The following is a 21025-nucleotide window of genomic DNA, read 5'->3' as shown; positions in this document are numbered from 1 at the left end:
TGTAAATAAATATTTTCCCCTTGATCTTTATTATTACTTGATTTGATCAAGCGGACAATCGCTGTAAGATGTGCTTCTCCCACAGGAGATAGTCCTGGTATCGTTTGGTTTCTTTGTACGGTTGGTAACTGATCATGGATGCCACACCTGAAACGGGCATCGCGCTATTGTTCTTTTTCGCTGGTGCCAATTTTTCTGTGTCTCGTTTCCGTTTCTTTGCCGCCTGCGAAGTCGACGCTGCCGCTTGTGCTCGTCGCTTTTCTTTAGATTTCAAGGCTGCTAGCTCCTGCTCGCACGTGTCAGAAATTGCCTTTGCACATTTTGCAAAGTCGCTTGCACTTGAAGAGCACATGCTTTGCAGTTTGGATTTATCTATCCGTTCCTAAATTTCATCCTTTAACATTTCCGAGCCGTCGAGATGATTGATTATTTGTGAACGTACTCCAAGCGCCTTGGCGCACAAATAGAACGCAGCCGGTTTCCATGCACCTTCTTGCAGTTGCTCCGATGCCGTTTTCCGCTTGACAGCGCTTAAGCTCGATATGTACTTTTGCGAAAATTCCTCCCACAGTTGCTCGACTCGTGCAATCATTTGTGTGCATCCAAAGGTGACACCAAGCGATTCAAAGGATACATGTGTTTTCTCGTTTAAGCATCTTTTCACCATGCTCACCGTGTTCTTGTATGCACTCACACGGCATCCTGCCAGCTGCGCCGCCAGCTTGTCGCTCCAACCGTCCAATTTCCCGAGACTTGTATGTAAACTCTTGGCGTCAGCAACAGCAGCATTCCCAGTTCAAAAATGGCAGTACCTTTCACATGCAAGTTGAATGCAAATCACAGGTTTGCAATTGGGTCCCTTGTCGAAAGCTTTTGCAGGAACTTTGGAAGAGCATTTCTCTTGATATGCCTCGGCACGTGCTAACAGCGGTGGATCGTCGCCTAATGACAGTCGATCGAGACAATGCTGTAGGGACATTTGGTTTTTACTAAAGTTGTTGTATATAATGCGATTTCGAGCCCGACGAGTTTTTCTCTTTTTTGAACCTTCCTGATTGAACCACCACGGGTTAGTAAACCGCCACCTCCACTTGTAGATACAGCATATACATAAATAAGGTAACCAATGATATTTGCTGCAATCTTCTCGGCGCGATCGTTCGTGAGTTTTTCAGAGAAAACTTGTTTTCCATCGCTATACCGAAATAACCTTATTATACTACGTTTCTGATAATTGCAATGATGTTATTGAAAAGAACATCAGATTAATCCTTGAGATGTCTCTAAGCAGCTAAATAATACCAACGTCGTTTTGATCTACAGCGGCCACGTTGCTTGTTGTGCCTCGATCCGATCGCATCCGTGCGTCTGTCCCGTGGTAGTAGCTCCGATACTTTACAATACATTTACTTTTTGGTCATACATAATTTTACAAATGAATCAGGAAATGTATGTAGAATGTCTAGACAGGTTGCTTTTTTTAGTCTAATTGATCTTCTTCTATCAGCTGGTCGCCAATGATATCTTGCACTTGTCTCCAGTTTACACGCTTCTGCTCGCCAGTGTCGCGATCGCGGATGGTGACAGTTTCATCTTCGAGACTCTGATAATCAACAGTGACGCACCACGGCGTGCCGATCTCATCGTGTCGATAATACCGCTTGCCGATCTTGAGTTTTTGTGACTCGACCATCGTGTACCATCCTCTTCTTCTCAGTGATCGAGCAATCTTTCGCGACAGAGGCAAGAATTCTGGCTTGCCTGTCAGTGGCATCACTGCGCACTTGACCGGTGCTAGACGTGGATGTAGTCGCAGCACTGCGCGTGGTTCCTTGTTCCCCTTTTCGTCTTGCACCAGATGGAATGCGTCGCACAGGTAAGCAAGCATGGCACGGTTGAGACCGCACGAGCTTTCAATGACATGAGGTACGTAGCGGTTATTATTCTTTTCATCGATAGCTGTAAAGTTGGCAGAGCTATTGTTCATGTGTTGCTGCAGATCATAGTTGCCGCGGTTGGCTACACCCTCTACTTCGCCCCATCCCCACGGGAATTTGTACTCAACATCCGTGCAACCGGTCGCATAGTGCGCCATTTCATCTGCATCGTGCTTGCGCTGTCTAAAGTTATCCTTGCAAGTGGCGTGCTCGAGCCACCAATCGAATCGCTCCTTGCGCCATACATCGTACCATTGCTTGGCTTCACAGGGCACAACAAAATATTCCAGTTCTAGTTGCTCAAACTCTGGAGTGCGGAAGATGGCATGCTCCAGACGGATCTCGTTTCGGAAAGATTTGCCGACTTGAGCAATACCGAACGGCGGTTTCTTGTTCATCGTCCGTGCAATTTGTTCATAGTTTATGAACACGCCCTGCGCAGTCTCTGGACGTAGGTACACTGTAGATGGCCGTAGCACTGAATCTACTGCTTCTCGAACATTGCTGCCTGATTGTGGGTCGTGCTTGGATGTAGTTTGGATAATACGATCGATCGGGTCAATAGGGTCGAGGAATGTCTTGAACATGAGATTGAAAGGTCTGCTAGGTGTAAGGAACGGCGAATTGCTGTTTGGTTCGACGTATCCGTGGTATTCAACTGTGATCGGTTGGCTGGGTGTTGTGGATTCAAAAACAATCCTGCCGGGCTGCTGCTGCCCTGTAGGTGCGACGAACTCTAGTACGTGAAGAAGGACTTGCTTTCCATCAAGCGTCGACACAACGCCCGGTGCTATCTGCTCTTCTACGAGTTGCTTCCACTCCTTTGCAGTGTTTTTATCAGGAGCTGTGAGCGGGATCCTTTTGCTGGATACGTCCCCTTTGAGGAATTGCACAGCTGGTGCCTTGTCTGGTCGAAAACGTTCCTTTGTAAGTATACAGTCAACCAGCAGGTCTGTAAACTCGTCAACATGTCCGGAAGCTTTGAGTACTGGATAGGGCGTAATGATACTGGTGTCCAAACCGACAACGTCGTCACGTGCATACACATTGCGTTGCCACCAAGACTTTAGAATGTTCTTTTTCAGTTCCACCCCGAGCGGTCCATAGTCGTAGGCGCCACGTAAACCGCCGTAGATCTCTGCCGATTGAAACAAAAAGCCTCTGCGTTTGCAGAGATCCAACAAGGCACGAAATCGTTGTGCCATTGGATAAGAAAAACTGACGATATCGAAACTGCTGTCAAAATTTGGGCGGACCTGCAAGTCGCTTTTTTTCTTCTTTCACTTAACTTCATCTCACCTCATGCCTAGCGACAATGGCTGCCCCGTAAGTTACTCGGAAACGCGTGCTTCTTTGCTAGCAATGCACAAGAATATTCGAAACTGTAAACTGCTTGAACTTGTGCAATACCAATGCGAAGTCCAAACAACGCATATTGAATGCAGTCCGCTGGTTCGGTTATTTCTAAGGTAGTTCCAGAACAACTCAAAATCATCCGTGCCATGTTCGCCAAACGACAATGTAGATGCGCTGGCAAGCCCACAATAGAAGTAACGCCCGAGTATGACCAGAATGGCGACCCAGTTACGAGGTAGGCCACTAGACAGATTTATTGCCCAAAATGATTGACTTTCTGACTTCGAACTACGCGTAAAACAGCACACTGCCAGACTTTGGGGCGGTCAGCGGAAAAGCGCCACCGGGCGTGACAATGATGGAGGACGAGGACGAGCATCGTGCATAATAGTTATATTTCTTTTATCAATGCTACGCCCCTTTGTTGCAACGCGATACCCTATATATCTGTATCAATTCTGGAGTAGTACTATCATCATCATCTCCATCATCATCATTGTCCATCACCATCCTATCACCGCTAACTCAGCCCCTCAAAAACTCAACAAATGCATGACCATGTTTATATATCACTTTAATTTATCGTCGTCTTTACCAAGATAAAAGGAAGCAAGCGAAAATGCTGTTACGTTCACAGCATCTCCTTTACAGCAATGCATACTTTTCTGATTACGGCGTGCCTTTTAGCTGCAGTCGTCGTCGCGCAAACGCCGGTACAGCACAGCGGCAGCGGCGCATCCATTAGCAACGCAAATCCTCAAATATCCCACTATTCAACTAGCGGCAATGACCAGTCAATTAAAGCTGCCGCTATACCGGAAGATAGCAATAACACGCCGCAGAGAGCATCCGTCGATGGCGTGTCGTCAGGATTATCAGATAGCGCCGCAAGGTTATCGATAATAGCAGATGCTAACCAAGAAGCGAACAATGCACCTCCATCACGTCCATCGCTGGATAATATCGAGTCGTCTCCTCAGGCACTGTATCCATATCTCGCTCCTGTTCTGCATGCCCAGCAGGCCGTGGATCCGGCACCTCAAGCTACACAGGCTTCAGAAGCTCAAAGAGCTCCAGCCGCTGCTGCTACAGCTTCCCCTCACCTGGTGGAACCATTGCCTAACTTGCAAGTTTCGCCTACCGTCCCCTTGTCACCTCCGGGCTTCACGACTACCCCTGGCACCACCTTTATAACCACAGTTACCAGGACGATTTCGACCGTATCCACGACGACGTCGACGAGGTCGATGCCTACAAATGGCACGCCGCCTGCTTACAGCGGAGGCGTTAAAGTGCAATCCTCAGTCGCGCCCACTGTTATGTTTACAGCCATATTGTTTTCTTATTTGCTTCTCTAGTAGTACTAATTTCTAGCAAGGATCTGTATCTTTCTTTCTCAATAATTTCTGTAGTAAAAACAAAATCTCGTTGATAAGCGTTACGTTGTATATAATTTCAGATGCTTATTGTATGATACACTGTGGGAAACAAACAAAAAGAAAAGAGACTGGGGTGGGCTGGAAGCTGTTTTGCTGTTGTAGTTATTACTGTCGTTGTCGTCGTCGTCGTTGTTGCGTTGAGGTCTAGTCCTATTGGCAAGATAAAAGTAGGGAAGGAGAAAAAAAGTTGGATATATTCTGCCTTGGCGCTCTTCTTTTACACAGCAAAGGATTCGCCGCAACCGCACACACCCTTTGCGTTAGGATTGTGAAATACAAACTGGGAGGAGAGCTTGTCTTCGACGTAATCCATTTCCGATCCCAAGATTGTAATCAGTGCTTTTGAATCGACGAGCACAGTGACACCTTTTACGAGTAGGATAATGCATAAGTATACATGAACACAACCGTTGCAGCAGGGAAGTATGCTTACCGTCTTGCTCGACGATTTCATCAAACTTGCCCTTTGAATCAGTAAACTCGAGCATGTACGAATTCCCCGAGCAGCCCTTCTGCTTGACACCCACACGCAAGTACTGAGGCGTGGGACCTTCTGTAAGTTTCTTTAACCGTTCAACCGCTGTAGGTGTCTATTATGCAGATTACAAATCGTGTCCGCGATGAACAGAGTACACTGTACCAACTTACCAGAGTGAGCGCTGCCTTTCTTAAGCGAAGTCTAGAACCAGAATTGGCTGCATTTCTAGCGGAATTGTTGGCTGCTTGTCGCACGACTGCACCGATCGACATTTTGGAAGTTGGAGAAAAAACAAAGGCACTGCAAGGCAAATGCGGGCAGTGACCCAATTCATTTTAAATAAACTCCGACAATATGGCCTCATTATAATTCAAGTCGGTCGTGGGGATGAGGGGCATGGTCCAGCTTTAATCTTTAAAATTGGGGAAAAAGTTGTTTGTAAGTATTTACAGATGAAAATCTTTCTATGCGTTTACAGTTAAACGAAGCTTTTTCGGACGGGTTCCTTCCTCGTCAGTCATAAGCCCCGGTTTTCTCTTTAGCGTTTCTGCAACCTTTTCCGGATCAGGCGCCTTTCTAGGTAATTTTTCTGGTTTAGTCGGTAAAGGTGAATTGCGGAAATATGCATGCTTCAAGCATTCCTCTGCTGTCCATCGTTTGCTTGGATCAAAAACTAGCATTTTCTCCAAGAGATCAAGCGCATCTGATCCAGCTGCCGTAAAATATTGCCGAAGTGGTACCTTTGGATACATTTTGAAAGGTACATAGTCAGGTAAGGATGTCATTCCCTGAGAGATAAGCAAAGAATATTATAAATTATCTGCAACAATTCCAAACTTAAATTTTCCTTACCGGCCAGTCAGCTTCCGTTGGTGTTCCAAGAGCATGGAAGATCTTTGTGAGCTGATCAATATCCGATTCACCAGCAACGTACGGCGTTCGTAACATCAATTCAGCAAAAATGCAACCGACAGCCCATATGTCGACTGCGTAGGTATATTCTTGTGCTCCGTACAGTAGCTCCGGTGATCGATACCATCTCGTAACGACTTGGGATGTCATTGCCTTTCCAGGATCACCCCAATCTCTCGCAAGACCGAAATCAGCAATCTTCAGGACACCATCCTGTGTCAATAGCAAGTTGTTTGGCTTCATATCCTGCAGCACATCAATTTTTTTCAGCGATGGCGTAAAAGTATAAGCTTGTATCAGCTCCATCTTACTCTGTGCAGGATAAAGTGTCGATGACAGTGATCCAGTCCTCGCAAAGTCATCAGCATCCATGACTTAATGTCGGCGGGCATGAACAAGATACTCTTGTCCTTGATGACTTGTTCCAAATCAGAGTCGAGATATTCTAGCACCAGGTTGAGATTCGTCCTGTGGGAGTATACATCAATGAGCTTTGCAACGGGAATGTAAGTTAGCACTATATCCATAGCCATCCCCGATGCAACCGTACTTCGATAACGTTCGGGTGACGAAGCTCTTGGAGGTACTTGACTTCACGGATCGCTGTCCAATCTAGGCCGTCTTTGAATTGGCCCATTTTGATCTTTTTGATGGCGACCTGTCTTCCTGTTGACAGCTGCGTGCCTAAATGTACAATTGATCAGTAAAGATCTCCACCACTGTATGCAGAGCTGATCGATCGACGGCAAGACTTGCCTTTATATACAACGGCGTAGGTACCTTCACCTACTTTGGCCGTCTTTTGATATTTCTTTTCCGTGCTTAGATTCCTCTCGTCAGCATCTTGCGTCTTCATCGTTGTTTAGACTGATCCTGCTGTAGAGACAGCAAGCATGCCAACTTCACCAATGCTGCGACCATCCAAAACCCCGCAATCGACATTGCAGACCACGCTGCAGGATAATGTTTACAACGAGGTCGATCGATAGATATCTTTGCTTCATTCCATAGTACAAAGCGATATAATGCTTGTTGACATGACATTCCATCCCCAGAGAGACGATCGTTAGGATGTAAGGACTAAAAACTTTTATACGATCCACACAGCTGCCGGCTAACATTGCTTTGGAAGACATTCTGTAACTTCTCGGCTTCCCATGGAGCTTGATATTACAATGTTTTCCTTTTCCTGTGGTTTGCTGGTGAATTTTCGTGTTATGGATACACTTCCGTAGCTTTCATATATTTCTTGGTGTAATATGCAAACAATAATAGCTTTGAAGATTTCTTCATTAGAGCGAACGGACCGGCTTGTAGGACTGCTTTCTTCCACTCCTCTCGGGACAATTCCGTACGTAAATCTCCTTATAGCGAACTGTGTGACATGCCCGCAAGCTTGTGTTGCATCGTTCCAGGGAAGAGATTCAATATTATCACGTAATGTTCTCCATATTCTTACATGAAATATTACAATAACATGAAACAGGAAATTCTGGCATAGCGAATGGATTATTACACTGCTGCTAACTGTGGAGTGAATATATATAGAATAAGTAACTGATTAAGATCGCTCAAGTCCTCTTGCTCCGTTGAGGTACATATCGCGGACGTCTCTTGTCTTTCTTGTTTTCTTTTCATGCTTTAGAAATCGAAACTTGTTTCTTAGATTTCGGATTCCCAGGGATCATCATAGATTAGGTAATTCGTTGATGGGATATAAATTATAGCAGCAACGATCGTTCCACAGCATTTGCATCAGCAATATACTCTCCGGAAAGGATATGCTGGTGAAAAGTAGTGCAGTGACAAGTATTACCTTGGCAATAGCGGCTGTTGTCAACGCAGCCGCCATAACGCCGCTGCAGCGTTTGGAAGTGCGACAGCAAGGAAACGGACTCACAGATGCTGTGACTTGGGACAACCATACGATCTTCGTAAACGGCGAGCGTCAGTTCTTATTCTCGGGAGAATTCCATGCAAGTGAACAAGCATAAACAGGATATACAAAAGAAAACTAACAAGCTGCAACGCAAATAGTACTACCGCTTACCGTCGCCGGATTTGTGGATTGATATCTTGGAAAAGTTCAAAGCGCTCGAGTTCAATAGTGTTTCCTACTACTTCAACTGGGGCTATCACTCTCCAAAGAAGGGAGTGTACGACTTTTCCGGTGTGCGGGACATCCAAAAAGCTCTAGATATGGCCAAGGAAGTCGGTTTGCATGTCATCAGCCGTGCTGGTCCATACATCAGCGCTGAAGTGGCAAGTCTTGACTTTCATTGATTCTTCGAGCATTATCGCTAAATTGAGGACTAATTCCGTGACACTTTCACGAATCCAGGATTGTGGAGGTTTCCCGAGCTGGTTGATGAATATGCAGAGCAAGGCTTGTCAAGATAATCCAGAGTACAAGTCTCACTGGGAAGAGTGGCTCACAGCTGTTGACAAGTACCTGGTACCTAACCAGATTACACAGAATGAAAACATCATCCTGAACCAAATTGGTATGACACAGAAATAAGGCGGATATGTTCATTTAACGGAAGGGAGGCACTGATAATCTACGTTTTTATGTCCCGTCTTTATAGAAAACGAGTATGCTGTGAATGTCAGCACGAGATACTTTGCTGATATTAATGAAAAGTGCGAGGCTGACGGAATGGTAGTACCTACCATCTTCAACGACGTCTAGCGAAGTGGAAGCTTTGCCAGCGGTGAAGGAGCTGTATCGATCTTTGGGTGGGATAATTATCCGGCAGGCTTCGATTGCAGCAATCCTTCGCGTTGGGGCAATAATGCCCTAAATTGGTACAGAGAATTCCATGAACAAACAAATCCTGATCAGCCTATGGCTCTCTATGAGTTTCAGGGAGGCGCTTTTGATCCTTGGAGTGGCCCGGGCTACAACGCATGCCAGACTATGGTAAATGAACGGTTCGCCAAGATATACTACAAGAACAACTATGCACAAGGTGCTACCATACAAAACCTATACATGACATATGGCAAGTAGAAGCAACCACGGATCCAGTACATAATCAATTGACTCGTCCTTGTATTCTTGTAAAACTAATTCAGGTGGAACTTCGTGGGGTGGCCTTGCAAAGCCAAGTAAGTTCATCTAACGAAAACCTCGATAATTTAAAGGTGAAATTAACTCTAGGTATGGAAATTAATCAAGGCGTGTATACCTCATACGACTACGGTGCACCCATTTCAGAGCCTGGCCCCATGACACCCAAGGCATATGAAGCCAAGCTTCAAGGTAGGACTCTTCCTTGCAAAACAGGGCTGACACAACATGTTTCTAACTGCAAAAACTCGAAAAGGCACATTTGCACATACAATCAAGCCTTTCCTCACAACCAACTTCTTCTTCAACTCTACCACAGAGGACCTCATCATATTGGGTCGCTATGGTGTGAACACACCTACACAGTTTTTCTTTATACAGCATTCAGACAGTGACTCGGATGAGTTGCACGAGTAGGTTCAATTCTACGTTTATACTAGTTAGCCACGCTGCTAAACCGAAGCGACTCGGCACCGTCGGTATAGATTCCAGATATCAATCAACACGACTGACGGAGAACTCACCATCCCTCGCAGCAGCAGGAGTGTGCTTAACGGTCGAGATGCAAAGATTATCGTGGCAGACTATGACTTTGAGTCCCAGTATCTAGTATACTCTACCAGTGAAATCTTTACGCACCAGACAACTGGACCCCAGGACGTTGTTGTTGTCTATGCATATGAAGGCGAAGACGGCGAGTTTGCAATCAAGGCTGGCAAAGACGTCCAAGTAAATTCAACCGATAGCAATGTCCAGTCCAAAGTGGAAGATAGTATTTTGCAAATCAACTACCAGCATCCTGAAGGAACGATTCCTATAAAAGTTACTTTCGGCGATGATAGCAGAAAGGATCTTCTTATTTTTGTCTCGGGCTACTCCGCTGCAACTAGATGGTGGGCTCCACAGGTTGCAGGAGGCCAAGACAAGGATACAGAGCGCGTGCTAATCCACGGTCCCTATCTTGTTCGCAACTCTGAACTGTCAGGCTCTACGCTTCATTTTTACGGTGACATTGACGAAACAACGCCGGTTCAAGTAGTCGCTCCCGACTTTGTCAAGAAATTCCGCTGGAATGGCAACAACCTTGACCTGGAAAAGACTTCGTATGGTACTTGGACTGGAACTATCTCATTTGAGGACCCAGATATCAGGATCACCGATCTCACGCAGGCAACGTGGAAGTACAGCCCTGCATATCCCGAGTCTGAGGCAGATTGATGATTCTGAGTGGGCTGCTGCTGACCATACCACCACCAACTCTACCACTACGCCTCAAACTCTGCCCATCTTGTTTGCTGACGACTATGGTAAGCATATATTATTCTAGTAAGATTTGTACATGAAAAAAAAAACCGTGTTAATTTATCATCCCGCTAGGATTCCACACTGGCTGCATCTGGCTTCGCGGTACCTTTGATGGCAGCTCGGATATCACTGGACTCAACTTGACAGCTGTTTCAGGCGCTGGATCTGCCTGGGTTGCATGGTTGAACGGCGAATATCTTGGAGGATTTAACGTTAGCAACCAAGTCTTCTCGAACGTATCTTCGCTTCGATCGGTTGGCAAGAATGTCATATCGTTGCTTCTTTGGACAACCGGCCACGAGGACGATTGGAACGTTGACGATGCATACAAGTCTGCCCGCGGCTTTTCTCAAGCTGAACTTATTGGTGATAGTGACCGTGAGATATCCTGGAAGATACAAGGCAACTTGGGCGGAGAAGACCTGGCCGATCCTGTCCGCGGGCCTTACAACGAAGGCGGCACATATGGCGAGCGCATGGGCTGGCACCTGGCTGGGTTCCCTGACAACAAATGGGAAGAGGTATCAGTACCCGAGACAACCGGTCGGAGCGGTGTATCCTGGTATCACACTACATTTAAAGTCGACGTCCCCAAAGGCTATGATGCTCCTTTGAGTCTTATTTTTGATGATGACACCGAACAGCGATATCGTGCCTTGGTGTTTGTGAATGGACGGCAGCTAGGTCGATACGGTAAGTGCGAAGAAGGAACTGAAAGATTAATAGTAAATGATAATGATATTGATACAATGCTTCAAAATCGATGACATGTAGCCAACGATCTCGGTCCTCAGAAGCAGTACTAGTTGCCAGAAGGCATTGTAGATACTCATGGAAAAGCAAACACTTTAGTCATTGCAGTGATTTCTTTGGACGAGACAGCTAAGTTAGGCAAAGTAACCCTGGAACCTTATGCAGTCCTGCAGTCCGCGAAACCAAACGTCCACCAAGTCGAATCACCTGACTATGACTTGAGACACTCTCGATAATTTAAATTCGAATAACAATACAGATAAAATAAAAAGGTTCTTGCAAAAGGCTGTATAACACTTATGTATGACTGCAAATCATTCCATGCAAGCTTTATCTTAGCAACATAATTTATAATAATAGTTGAAATTCATATTCAGTAACGCAGGTGCGCTTCTAATCGTTCACTGATGGTGAGTTTTAAGTATGCGGTCCTGGAGCTCTTATCAGCACCAGCAATAAGTCCCTTTCTCCGCGGTGGTGCGAAATTCTTGCATCCGTTTGAATGATCTGCCATGTACATAGTACAATTATTCCGCGTGGTAGCGAATTCCAAGACTGTTGCGAAAAGGTTAACTTGCAACCCGTGCCTCCACCGGGCAGCCAATTGTGCGAGCTGTTTTCAGCATGTGACACCCGGCACAAATTTTCTACATGAATGTTGCCAGGATTCTCATCGAAGTGGTCTAGTTCCACCCCCTCGAAGTATTCATTATCTAGGAAGGCGCCAGCCAGTAGTCAATGTATATCACATTTTGTGTAAATCCAGTATCACATACCAAGGAAACGTATTCATAACCCTTATGATTGAATTGCGTTTTCATAGGAACATTGTAACTTTTGCCATCCTTTCCTCGTTTGACACGAACAAATCCAAGTGGGTTAACGTCACGTCTGCAGCTTCCAGAACATTGTTTTTAGCGTTGCTCGTCCGCCTGTTACACGTATTTAATAACATTTTCTTATAGGACTCTATGTCGACAACAGCTACCTGCACAGTTTGCAATGTGTGCAGAATTGATACTTGATCTTGTTACCGAAGCAATGCACCTTGGGCGGTTTACATGCATAAGACAAGATGCTTTGTATTGAAGTTTTCTAACTTCAGGTATGTATTTCCAGATCAATAAACACATTCCATATTATGAGAATGCCCCTTCGTAAAGATATCTTCTGCAGGTTCTTCAAGACCACAACGGGAACCGACGTAACTGGCACGCCAATCACATGCAAATAGTCAGTTCGACGCAGCGATGCTTGAATTGACGAAGCGGTGTTGTCCGCGCATGTTACAATCAATTGTCAACGCATAATCGTCGTACGACGATGCCACGAGTACGTACGGAATCCTTGAAGCATGAAGAAACGGAATATGACATAAAAATATATGCGCAGTTAAAGAAAATTAAGTGAAAACTAAGGACTTGGGGGCTGGGAAAGCGAGGCTGGGAAAACGAGGGAAAAATTCTTTCGTAGGCACGTGAAATTGCGCCTTCCAAAGGAAATTTTGACAGTAGTTAAAAAAAAAGCTACAGAGACCTAGACGACAACGCCGGTAATAGAAGCTCCATCCACTGGCGAAAAGATCCAACAAGGCAAAGACCGCTTTTGACGGCCAGAGTAACATTTTTGATTGACTCGACGCATCAAATGCCTTTTACAACAGTCTATAGGAGACATAAGAACAGAAAGTTTGAAAGCAAATGAGCAGTCTACACTGCGATCGCACTATGCTCAAGTGGATTGGGCGAAAGCAACCTTGTAACCAAGCAATGCAACAGACGCTCTTTAAGCACGCAACACTCGCAACACTCACAAGACAACGCAAGGAAGCACAAATACGCAAAGAGTACTTATAAACAAGACAAGAACACGAGAAGATTTAAGCAAAAGCAATCTTTATTTAAAGACAAAAAGCTTCTAAATTCTAAAAAGCAGTGCCGTTTAGTTTACGTCGACGAGAAGCCAACGATATATCCAGGGACCACCACGAGGAGGCGGCACTGATCAGTCCCCAACGTGCACTCCGGCTTCACTCGATCGCAAACATCATCGCCGGAAAGAGGTCCGAAATAGCTAGATGCGACGTCGTAGTGGTGGTATGCACGCGTCCAACTCCGAAGAGCTGGAACTGCCAGCTTTCCCAAAGAAAAGAAAAAAGTTGGAGGAAAGAGGGGTTATTTATATCTTTTTGGTGGGTGACTTGCTTCCAAAGGTTCGCTTCCCGTCCCTTTTGTCAAGAAGATCAGTCTGGCTTTGAATTCCCTCTCTTCCATGCACCGTGCACTTTTCTCGAGGAAAAGTACTTTCCCCCTCGAGGGCAAAATGTTTCCATGGATATAAATGTTACAAAATGCTTGAAATCACAATATCTGCTAAGACCCGCTTCATAAATCAATGCTACAGGTTCCCGACATGCATCTGTACGCTGCCAGCTCTTATGGCAAAGAGCGAAAGTTGAGGAAACGCTTGAATGTTTGGCATGTCGCCCTCTCTTTGAGTGTCTGTGGGGCAAAGAGAGAAACGACCAGGGAGCCGGATGATGTACGTATACTTCAAAGCCAATGGAGTTTATGGGCATATCGAAGACCGCATGAATCTGCTGTGGGGAAAGCGCAGAAAAAACTCGATTGCACGGAAATAAGGTTACGGCGAAAGCACAGACAATGTGAGAGGCAGGAAGAAGTCGAGTGGACGACAGCGATCCAGACATCAACATTCGCAAGCAGAAGTGCATCAACTCGATACGTAGCTATTGACTGTCCGAAACATGACTACTATCTGTCTGTCCTTCTTTTCACCCCTTCGGGGTGACGCGGAGGAGGGATGAAAAGTAAAGCCTATAGATGGGAAATAATTTTTCTCTAGACTTCCTTTGTAGGCTGGAAGGCTGTCTACTTCTTTTTGAACTTCCGATACATATACAGTTATGAAATGGCTAATTATCTTCTGATGCTCGCGCAGGATCCAGTAAACATTGGTTTGCTTGTGCAAATGTAATGTGACTACGATGAGCAATCTTGTAGCAGAATCGTAGACTAGAATACAGAATAGCAAGAGATCCTCAGGAAAGCACGCTGGTTCCACATGATTATATGCTACATTCCAGATTTAGATACACTTGCTGTCATCTTTTTCACAACAGCTTAGGTAAGCATGTTGCACGTCGCAACGGGCAAATTCAATGATGATAGAGTGAGTTTTACGATTGCGACTAAAGCAGCTATTCTTAACCGAGACAAGACGAGAATTCTGGCATATGGGCCCCCAGGTTGCAAACCTGATCGGAAAGTGTAGCATTGGGAGGTATGAAGGTATTACGTAAGTCCTCGGGTACCAAAAAAGAAACCTTAACCTAGGCCATTTTGCTCAAACCGGAATATTCTCAGAAAAGGGAGATTCTATCTCTGCTTATGTTATACCACAATGCCATCATCCCGAGGAACGCGGTGAGGATTTCCACCACTTCCACGGTCTTAGTTGGCAAATTGAAACATCCATGCCGTTGGCAAAATCACGTTATCAATGGAATTGTTGACATTATTGTTGAAGCAATGGTGATGCTTCGATTATACGTGCACAGGCCAGCTGCTCCCCCACCTTTGTTGAAGACAGACCTGCATGGTTCCAGTATAATCCGGAAAGCAAGTTGCTTTCTAGGTCATCAGATGTTCAGAGGTTTCGGCAGGACAGTTTGTTTCTCCAGAACTGTAATTGACCAGCCTATCGGGATATTCTTTTCGCTGGGAGGGGATTGCTGGGATGATCGCGTTCCTTATTACAGCTTGACACATTCGTAAATGGAAGTCCATGTACACTTCTACAAATATTTCATGGATGTGGACGTGACAAAAAGTTATCAAATAGACTGTAATCGGGAGTAAACTGACGAAGTCTCCTTCTTGAGGGTTCTGCTTAGCTAAAGACGTTTTGCTCGTGTAACCGTCAAAATTACTGCATGTTACATTGTACTTCAACTTATGCCGTTAGGACAAAGCTTATGTTTCTCTCTCTTCTGTTCCTCATGCTGCAAAGCCCTTTCCCATGTACAAATGTGATTAACTAAGTACTATTAGCCTATAAAACACCCTGGCATATCCTCCAATTTCTTCTTTTTTTTGCAACTTTTGCATCAGATGATTGTAAAAGGTGCTTTGACAAGTATAACGCTCGCGACGCTGGTAGTCGTTGAGGCTGCAACGGTGCCCCTACAGAGATTCAGTGCCCGGCAATCAAACAATGGTCTCCAGGATGCTGTGACGTGGGATAACCACACCATCATCGTCAACGGCGAACGTGAATTCTTGTTTAGCGGCGAGTTCCATGTATGTATTCTAACTTGATATCTCAAGCAGCCACCCTGATACAAGTTAACTGAGTGTTCGATTATATAGTACTATAGAATTCCATCTCCTGGATTGTGGGATGATATCTTACAAAAGTTCAAGGCTCTTGGATTCAATGGCGTTTCGTATTATTTCAACTGGGGCTACCACTCTCCAAAGAAGGGAGTCTATGACTTTACTGGTGTGCGGGATATTCAAAGAGCTCTGGATGCTGCAAAGGAAGTCGGTCTCCACGTTATTTCTCGAGCTGGCCCTTACATTAACGCTGAAGTGGTACGTGAAGACTAAAATGGATGGAATGCAGCTAGTTTTTGTAAGCTGATATCGGCTCACTGTCAAGGATTGCGGCGGTCTTCCCAGCTGGTTGATGAACATGAAAAGTCCTGCACGCAAAGATAACGAGGAATATAAGGGCCACTGGGAAGAGTGGTTGAAAGAAGTGGACAAGTACTTGGTTCCTAACCAGATCACGCACAACGGCAACATCATTCTTAACCAAATTGGTAAATCTCGATGGTGGTACAGGGAAATGCTCCTCATAATATGCTGACATTGTGTTTCAACAGAAAACGAATATGCTGACAACACTGATTCCAAGTATATGCAAGATTTGATCGACTTTTTCGAGGCAGACGGCATCGTTGTACCTTCTACCTTCAACGATCCCAACACAGGAAACCACTTTGCATCAGGAGAAGGCTCCGTGGATATTTACGGTATTTTAAACCATCTGGACCACGCAAGAAAAACACCATTTAACATGCAAAATAGGTTGGGATGCCTATCCCCTCGGATTCGACTGCAGTCATCCAGATGTTTGGCCCACCAACGCTCCAAACTACTACCGAGAGTACCATGAAAAGACCAATCCTAGTCAGCCTATGGCTCTTTATGAATTCCAGGGTGGAGCCTTTGATCCTTGGGGCGGTCCAGGCTACGGTGCTTGCCGAGAGATGGTCAATGAAAAATTCGCAAAGATCTTCTACAAGAACAATTACGCTCAAGGTGCTACCATTCAGAGTCTTTACATGACTTATGGTACGTGTTAATGAGTGGTCGCGAATCTTACTTCAAACTAAACCTATAATTCATATTCAAGGTGGTACATCCTGGGGAGGCCTTGCTAAGCCTTGTAAGTCCAGCTGCATATCATTACAATGAGATTTTATACTTAGACAAGTCGTATAGCCGTCTACACATCGTATGACTACGGTGCGCCCATCAGCGAACCAGGATTAATGACAACGAAGGCATATGAAATCAAGCTTCAATGTAAGATGCTGATAGAAAAACAAATTATAACTAGACTCTGAATATGTCCCCATCATCAGCAACCTTTATTCATACCGTCAAGCCATTCTCGACAACCAACTTCTTCTGGCCCACTTGGGATACCGACGAAGTCCAAATTTATGGCCGTAAGGATGTCAATTCCGCCACCCAATTCTTCTTCACACAGCAAAAAGTCACCAACTCCACTTCCACCGTCGAGTAAGTTGCCCTGGTTGTGTTCCATTGATGCAATATGACTTACAAGATTGTTGCAATAGTTTCCACATAAACATTGAGACGAGTGACGGTAAATTCACGATTCCCAGAAGCAGCAAGCTTATCTTGAACGGTCGTGACTCCAAGATTCTCGCTGCTGACTATGACTTTGAGTCGCAACATCTGGTATATGCCACCAGCGAAATCTTCACCCATTTCAGCACTGGCTCTGTCGATGTTCTTGCGGTCTATGCATATGAAGGTGAAGAAGGTGAAATTGCTCTCAAGATTAATGAAAATGTTACTGTGAGGTCTTCCGACAAGGGCGTAACTTCCTCCGCATCCGATGGTATTACTCAAATCAACTATGAGCATCCCAAGAACGGTACAACTGCCATCCAGGTCAGCGGCGGCGACAAGGATGTCTTGATTTTGGTATCTGGATACTCGACTGCCACGAAGTGGTGGGCCCCTGTCGTTTCCAAAGAGCAGCGTGTGCTCATCCAGGGACCGTACCTCGTTCGCAGCGCCTCGATCTCTGGAGACACTTTATCGTTCCTTGGCGACATTGATACAGACACTCCAATCGAAGTCGTTGCTTCTGATAATATCAGAAACTTCCACTGGAATGGCAAGAACGTTTCTCTCAAGAAGTCGTCATACGGCTCCTGGACCGGAATTATCAAATTCCAGAAGCCCAATATTAAGATCACCGATCTTACCAAGGCTACCTGGAAGTACAGCCCTGCATCTCCAGAGTCCGACCCAAACTTTGATGACTCCAAGTGGCTTACTGCGGACCACACCACAACCAATTCGACCACCGAACCCATCTCACTTCCCGTTTTGTACGCCGACGACTATGGTAAGTTTTACTTTGCACATGTTGTATACTTGATATACCCTTTAACTGTTGCGTCTGCATGCAGGTTTCCACACTGGCTGCATCTGGTTCCGCGGCACGTTCGATGGCAGCTCGGATATCACTGGCTTGAAAATTACTGCAGTTTCAGGCGCTGGATCTGCATGGCTTGCATGGCTCAACGGCGAATTCCTCGGTGGATTTGACATTGGAAGCCAGGAACTAACCAAGCTATCTGCACTCAAAACCGACGGTGAAAATGTCCTTTCGCTTTTGCTCTGGACTACTGGTCACGAAGATGATTGGAACGTCGACGATGCATACAAATCCGCACGTGGTTTCTCCCAGGCCGAGTTATTGGGCAGTGACGCAAAGATTAGCTGGAAAGTGCAAGGCAACCTTGGCGGCGAAGATCTGGCTGATCCAGTCCGTGGACCTTACAACGAAGGCGGTCTCTATGGTGAACGCAAGGGATGGCACTTGCCAGACTTCACTGGGGAACAAGATGGTAACTGGACCGAGGCTTCTGTACCGGAAACAAAGGGCCGTGCTGGCGTATCGTGGTACATCACTACATTCAGCGTCAAGATTCCCAAGGGATACGATGCTCCTTTGAGCTTGACATTTGAGGATGATAGCGATCAAAAGTACCGCGCTTTAGTCTTTGTCAACGGATGGCAATTGGGACGCTATGGTAAGCAAAGGAAAGGAAAAAAGAACGATGATAAGAAGAAGAAATCGAAACTAACTTGACCATTTGCCTCGTCTGCACGTAGCCAATGACCTTGGACCGCAAAAGCAGTACTACTGCCCTGAAGGTATTGTCAAGACCAACGGTGCATCCAACTCGCTGGCAATTGCCGTTATCGGCTTGGACAAAGAAGTCAAGCTTGGCAAAGTTGTCCTTGAGCCTTACGCTGTCTTGGCATCTGCTAAGCCAACAGTCGAAACAGTCAACTCTCCCGCTTACGAGGCACGTAACTAAAATCACTGCTTATCTACGTAAAATCCATACATCCTTATCTTGAAATAAAGACGGTAAATTATTAAGAGAGAAGTAAACAAAACAATTACTGATGATCTAAAATCATTGTATCTCACGCGAGCGCGAGAAGTTAAGTTATCACTGATACAATGATAAATCAAGCTGTATAGCAAGATCTGAAGAGTAGCAAGCTAAAATTTTTACAGCAGATCTTACTGAAAAATTACTCCACATTCCGCTAGCCATTCTATCTGTATACTCGATGCTCATAATTCATTCTGTGTTCGCCCCTTGTCGCTTTCGTGCACGGAAAACTTTTTCATTTGTGAACAGAGAGAGAACGATACTAATTGGTTTTCAAAAAATGTTGGCGCATTAATCCACAAAGTAAAATTGCATAGATATCGATTTATTTTATAACAAAACATCACGAGAATGTGTCAGATCAGCAACGCAACAGGAATCTTCTGCTTCATCGTATTCCAGTCGATAGAATATTTATTCACATTTAGGACATTTTGGTGACGGCATTATTTGACTGTATGGTCTCCTGATACCTTTTATCAAAGAAACACGTGACAACTTATTCAATCACAATGATATTAAAATAACAATACAGAAGTAACAACCATGTTTTAAAAGCCTGAAAAGTCTAGAAAAGCCCGTACCATCTGACTACAGAGATAAGACTTATGTATGCAAATGTTTACGTTTTCATAATACAGTATTCGACCAAATTCAACCAAACAACCTTATTGCATTACGGAGACCACCATACTTAATTGTTGTATGCATCGGTATCTCCTTGCAAAAGAAGAGACCCAAGCAAAGTATACAGCTGTTATTCATTGACGTCAGGACGCATGACAAATGAAGATTTCATACATATGATATCACGAGAAGAGAAGTGATAATTAGATTGGCATTCATATTTTCATTCTGTGCTCCTTCATCCATGTAGTGAGCTAATTCTCCAGGTTCTCCACGGCGAGTATATATGTATTTTTTGATGGTAGGAAACAATTATTATAACTTAACTCTTTCTGGCAGGCACCATGAAGTCTTATCTTTCTCATTCAATATTTGCAAGAACAGTTTCTACATGCTGAACAGGAAGCGTTTGTCGACGTAGTCATACAGCACCCTGGCTACCCTTCCCGCCTCTGTGCCTCGTAAACAAGTTGAGATTCTCTTTTTAGACGTAGGCTAGCTCGCAGGGACGTTTGACGCGATCGAGCTGCTGACTGAAATTGCAGCAAGGGTATGCTAAATGGAGGTAAGCAGCTCAAGGAACCAGTAGCGGGTATAGTTTAATACTGTTGTGAGTTAGAGGTTTTCTAGCGTCATTTATTTCTGAGATATTATAAATTCCTCCTGTCAAATCATCTATGACAAAGAATCTGTGAAGCCCTCTTTTTCGATGTTTAATGGATTCCTAACAATACCAGTTCCATTCACGGTCGCTATGTGGTATATTTATCATGAAGGCTATCACGCATGTGGCACCAACTTTTAATTTCTGTCATGCGCAGAGTCGCGGGGAGCGCTTTTCTTCTATTATAAGGAACTAATAGAAAAATACTCTAGGTGACAGTACTTCCTGACAATTTCTCTGGAAGATCTCGATTCCACGCAAAGTCACACACATTTTATCTCGCTACTTCCATAACAATCGTCCGTGCAGCGCTACTTTTGCTGTTTATTTTCTTACTTGTTTGATTCTGAATTATGTCTGATCTGCAGCCCGGTAGAAACGTATTCCGCGGAGGCAGGTATTTGGTTCGTGATTGATTATCAATTTTCAGAGCATCCACAAACCTACGGTTGAAGGATGTTTGTTCTCCATGGATCGACGGTACCAGTACAGGATGGCAACTATATTGAATGACCATGCATCCCGGAACGATATGAGACGTCCTTGCCCTTTCAACTTTGAGTCGCGTTCCTTCAAAGTATCAGAAAGGTACAAGCAGAGTTCGCCCACAAAGAAATAAGAGTCAAGCATTTGATAGAAGTATGATATGTTGATCTAAATACGATTCAACCAATCTTTATTAGTGTTGTACTTGTAATAATATTCCAGGATTTGTCAAA

The 21025-nt window shown here is 44.8% G+C and overlaps 9 protein-coding genes across 9 annotated transcripts; 4 read left to right on the top strand and 5 right to left on the bottom strand.

Annotated features, from left to right (window-relative positions):
- Positions 1–46: 46 nt before the first annotated feature.
- VTP01DRAFT_5221 (uncharacterized protein) lies at positions 47–979 on the bottom strand (the record flags this gene model as incomplete). The annotated part of the gene is made up of 3 exons (XM_069383990.1): positions 47–382; positions 443–752; positions 813–979. The coding sequence occupies 3 exons, from the start codon at positions 977–979 to the stop codon at positions 47–49; spliced, it is 813 nt and encodes a 270-aa protein (XP_069235454.1).
- A 501-nt stretch (positions 980–1480) lies between these two features.
- Positions 1481–3142, bottom strand: VTP01DRAFT_5220 (uncharacterized protein; the record flags this gene model as incomplete). The annotated part of the gene is made up of 1 exon (XM_069383989.1): positions 1481–3142. The coding sequence occupies one exon, from the start codon at positions 3140–3142 to the stop codon at positions 1481–1483; it is 1662 nt and encodes a 553-aa protein (XP_069235453.1).
- Positions 3143–3239: 97 nt separating this feature from the next.
- Positions 3240–3849, top strand: VTP01DRAFT_5219 (uncharacterized protein; the record flags this gene model as incomplete). Its single annotated transcript, XM_069383987.1, has 4 exons — positions 3240–3406; positions 3463–3528; positions 3597–3618; positions 3685–3849. The coding sequence occupies 4 exons, from the start codon at positions 3240–3242 to the stop codon at positions 3847–3849; spliced, it is 420 nt and encodes a 139-aa protein (XP_069235452.1).
- A 97-nt stretch (positions 3850–3946) lies between these two features.
- On the top strand, positions 3947–4651 carry VTP01DRAFT_5218 (uncharacterized protein; the record flags this gene model as incomplete). The annotated part of the gene is made up of 1 exon (XM_069383986.1): positions 3947–4651. The coding sequence occupies one exon, from the start codon at positions 3947–3949 to the stop codon at positions 4649–4651; it is 705 nt and encodes a 234-aa protein (XP_069235451.1).
- Positions 4652–4949: 298 nt separating this feature from the next.
- On the bottom strand, positions 4950–5482 carry VTP01DRAFT_5217 (uncharacterized protein; the record flags this gene model as incomplete). Its single annotated transcript, XM_069383985.1, has 3 exons — positions 4950–5098; positions 5166–5322; positions 5381–5482. The coding sequence occupies 3 exons, from the start codon at positions 5480–5482 to the stop codon at positions 4950–4952; spliced, it is 408 nt and encodes a 135-aa protein (XP_069235450.1).
- Positions 5483–5674: 192 nt separating this feature from the next.
- Positions 5675–6978, bottom strand: VTP01DRAFT_5216 (uncharacterized protein; the record flags this gene model as incomplete). Its single annotated transcript, XM_069383984.1, has 5 exons — positions 5675–5998; positions 6063–6368; positions 6434–6613; positions 6673–6806; positions 6879–6978. 5 exons carry the CDS (start codon positions 6976–6978, stop codon positions 5675–5677), a joined length of 1044 nt encoding a protein of 347 aa, XP_069235449.1.
- Positions 6979–7903: 925 nt separating this feature from the next.
- VTP01DRAFT_5215 (uncharacterized protein) lies at positions 7904–11489 on the top strand (the record flags this gene model as incomplete). The annotated part of the gene is made up of 12 exons (XM_069383983.1): positions 7904–8098; positions 8160–8384; positions 8464–8626; positions 8711–8765; positions 8835–9127; positions 9201–9233; positions 9286–9387; positions 9452–9608; positions 9681–10303; positions 10383–10502; positions 10573–11193; positions 11353–11489. 12 exons carry the CDS (start codon positions 7904–7906, stop codon positions 11487–11489), a joined length of 2724 nt encoding a protein of 907 aa, XP_069235448.1.
- A 3897-nt stretch (positions 11490–15386) lies between these two features.
- VTP01DRAFT_5214 (uncharacterized protein) lies at positions 15387–18931 on the top strand (the record flags this gene model as incomplete). Its single annotated transcript, XM_069383982.1, has 11 exons — positions 15387–15575; positions 15645–15869; positions 15937–16099; positions 16163–16312; positions 16368–16634; positions 16696–16728; positions 16785–16868; positions 16928–17087; positions 17147–17949; positions 18014–18640; positions 18723–18931. 11 exons carry the CDS (start codon positions 15387–15389, stop codon positions 18929–18931), a joined length of 2910 nt encoding a protein of 969 aa, XP_069235447.1.
- Positions 18932–20732: 1801 nt separating this feature from the next.
- VTP01DRAFT_5213 (uncharacterized protein) lies at positions 20733–20936 on the bottom strand (the record flags this gene model as incomplete). The annotated part of the gene is made up of 1 exon (XM_069383981.1): positions 20733–20936. The coding sequence occupies one exon, from the start codon at positions 20934–20936 to the stop codon at positions 20733–20735; it is 204 nt and encodes a 67-aa protein (XP_069235446.1).
- Between the last annotated feature and the right edge of the window lie 89 nt (positions 20937–21025).

This window comes from Rhizomucor pusillus (genome assembly GCF_041956525.1).
Source record: "Rhizomucor pusillus strain CBS 183.67 unplaced genomic scaffold VTP01scaffold_21, whole genome shotgun sequence".
Classification (NCBI taxonomy): domain Eukaryota; kingdom Fungi; phylum Mucoromycota; class Mucoromycetes; order Mucorales; family Lichtheimiaceae; genus Rhizomucor; species Rhizomucor pusillus.
Note: the sequence above shows the minus strand (reverse complement) of the source record. Positions and strands in the feature narration are given on the sequence as shown.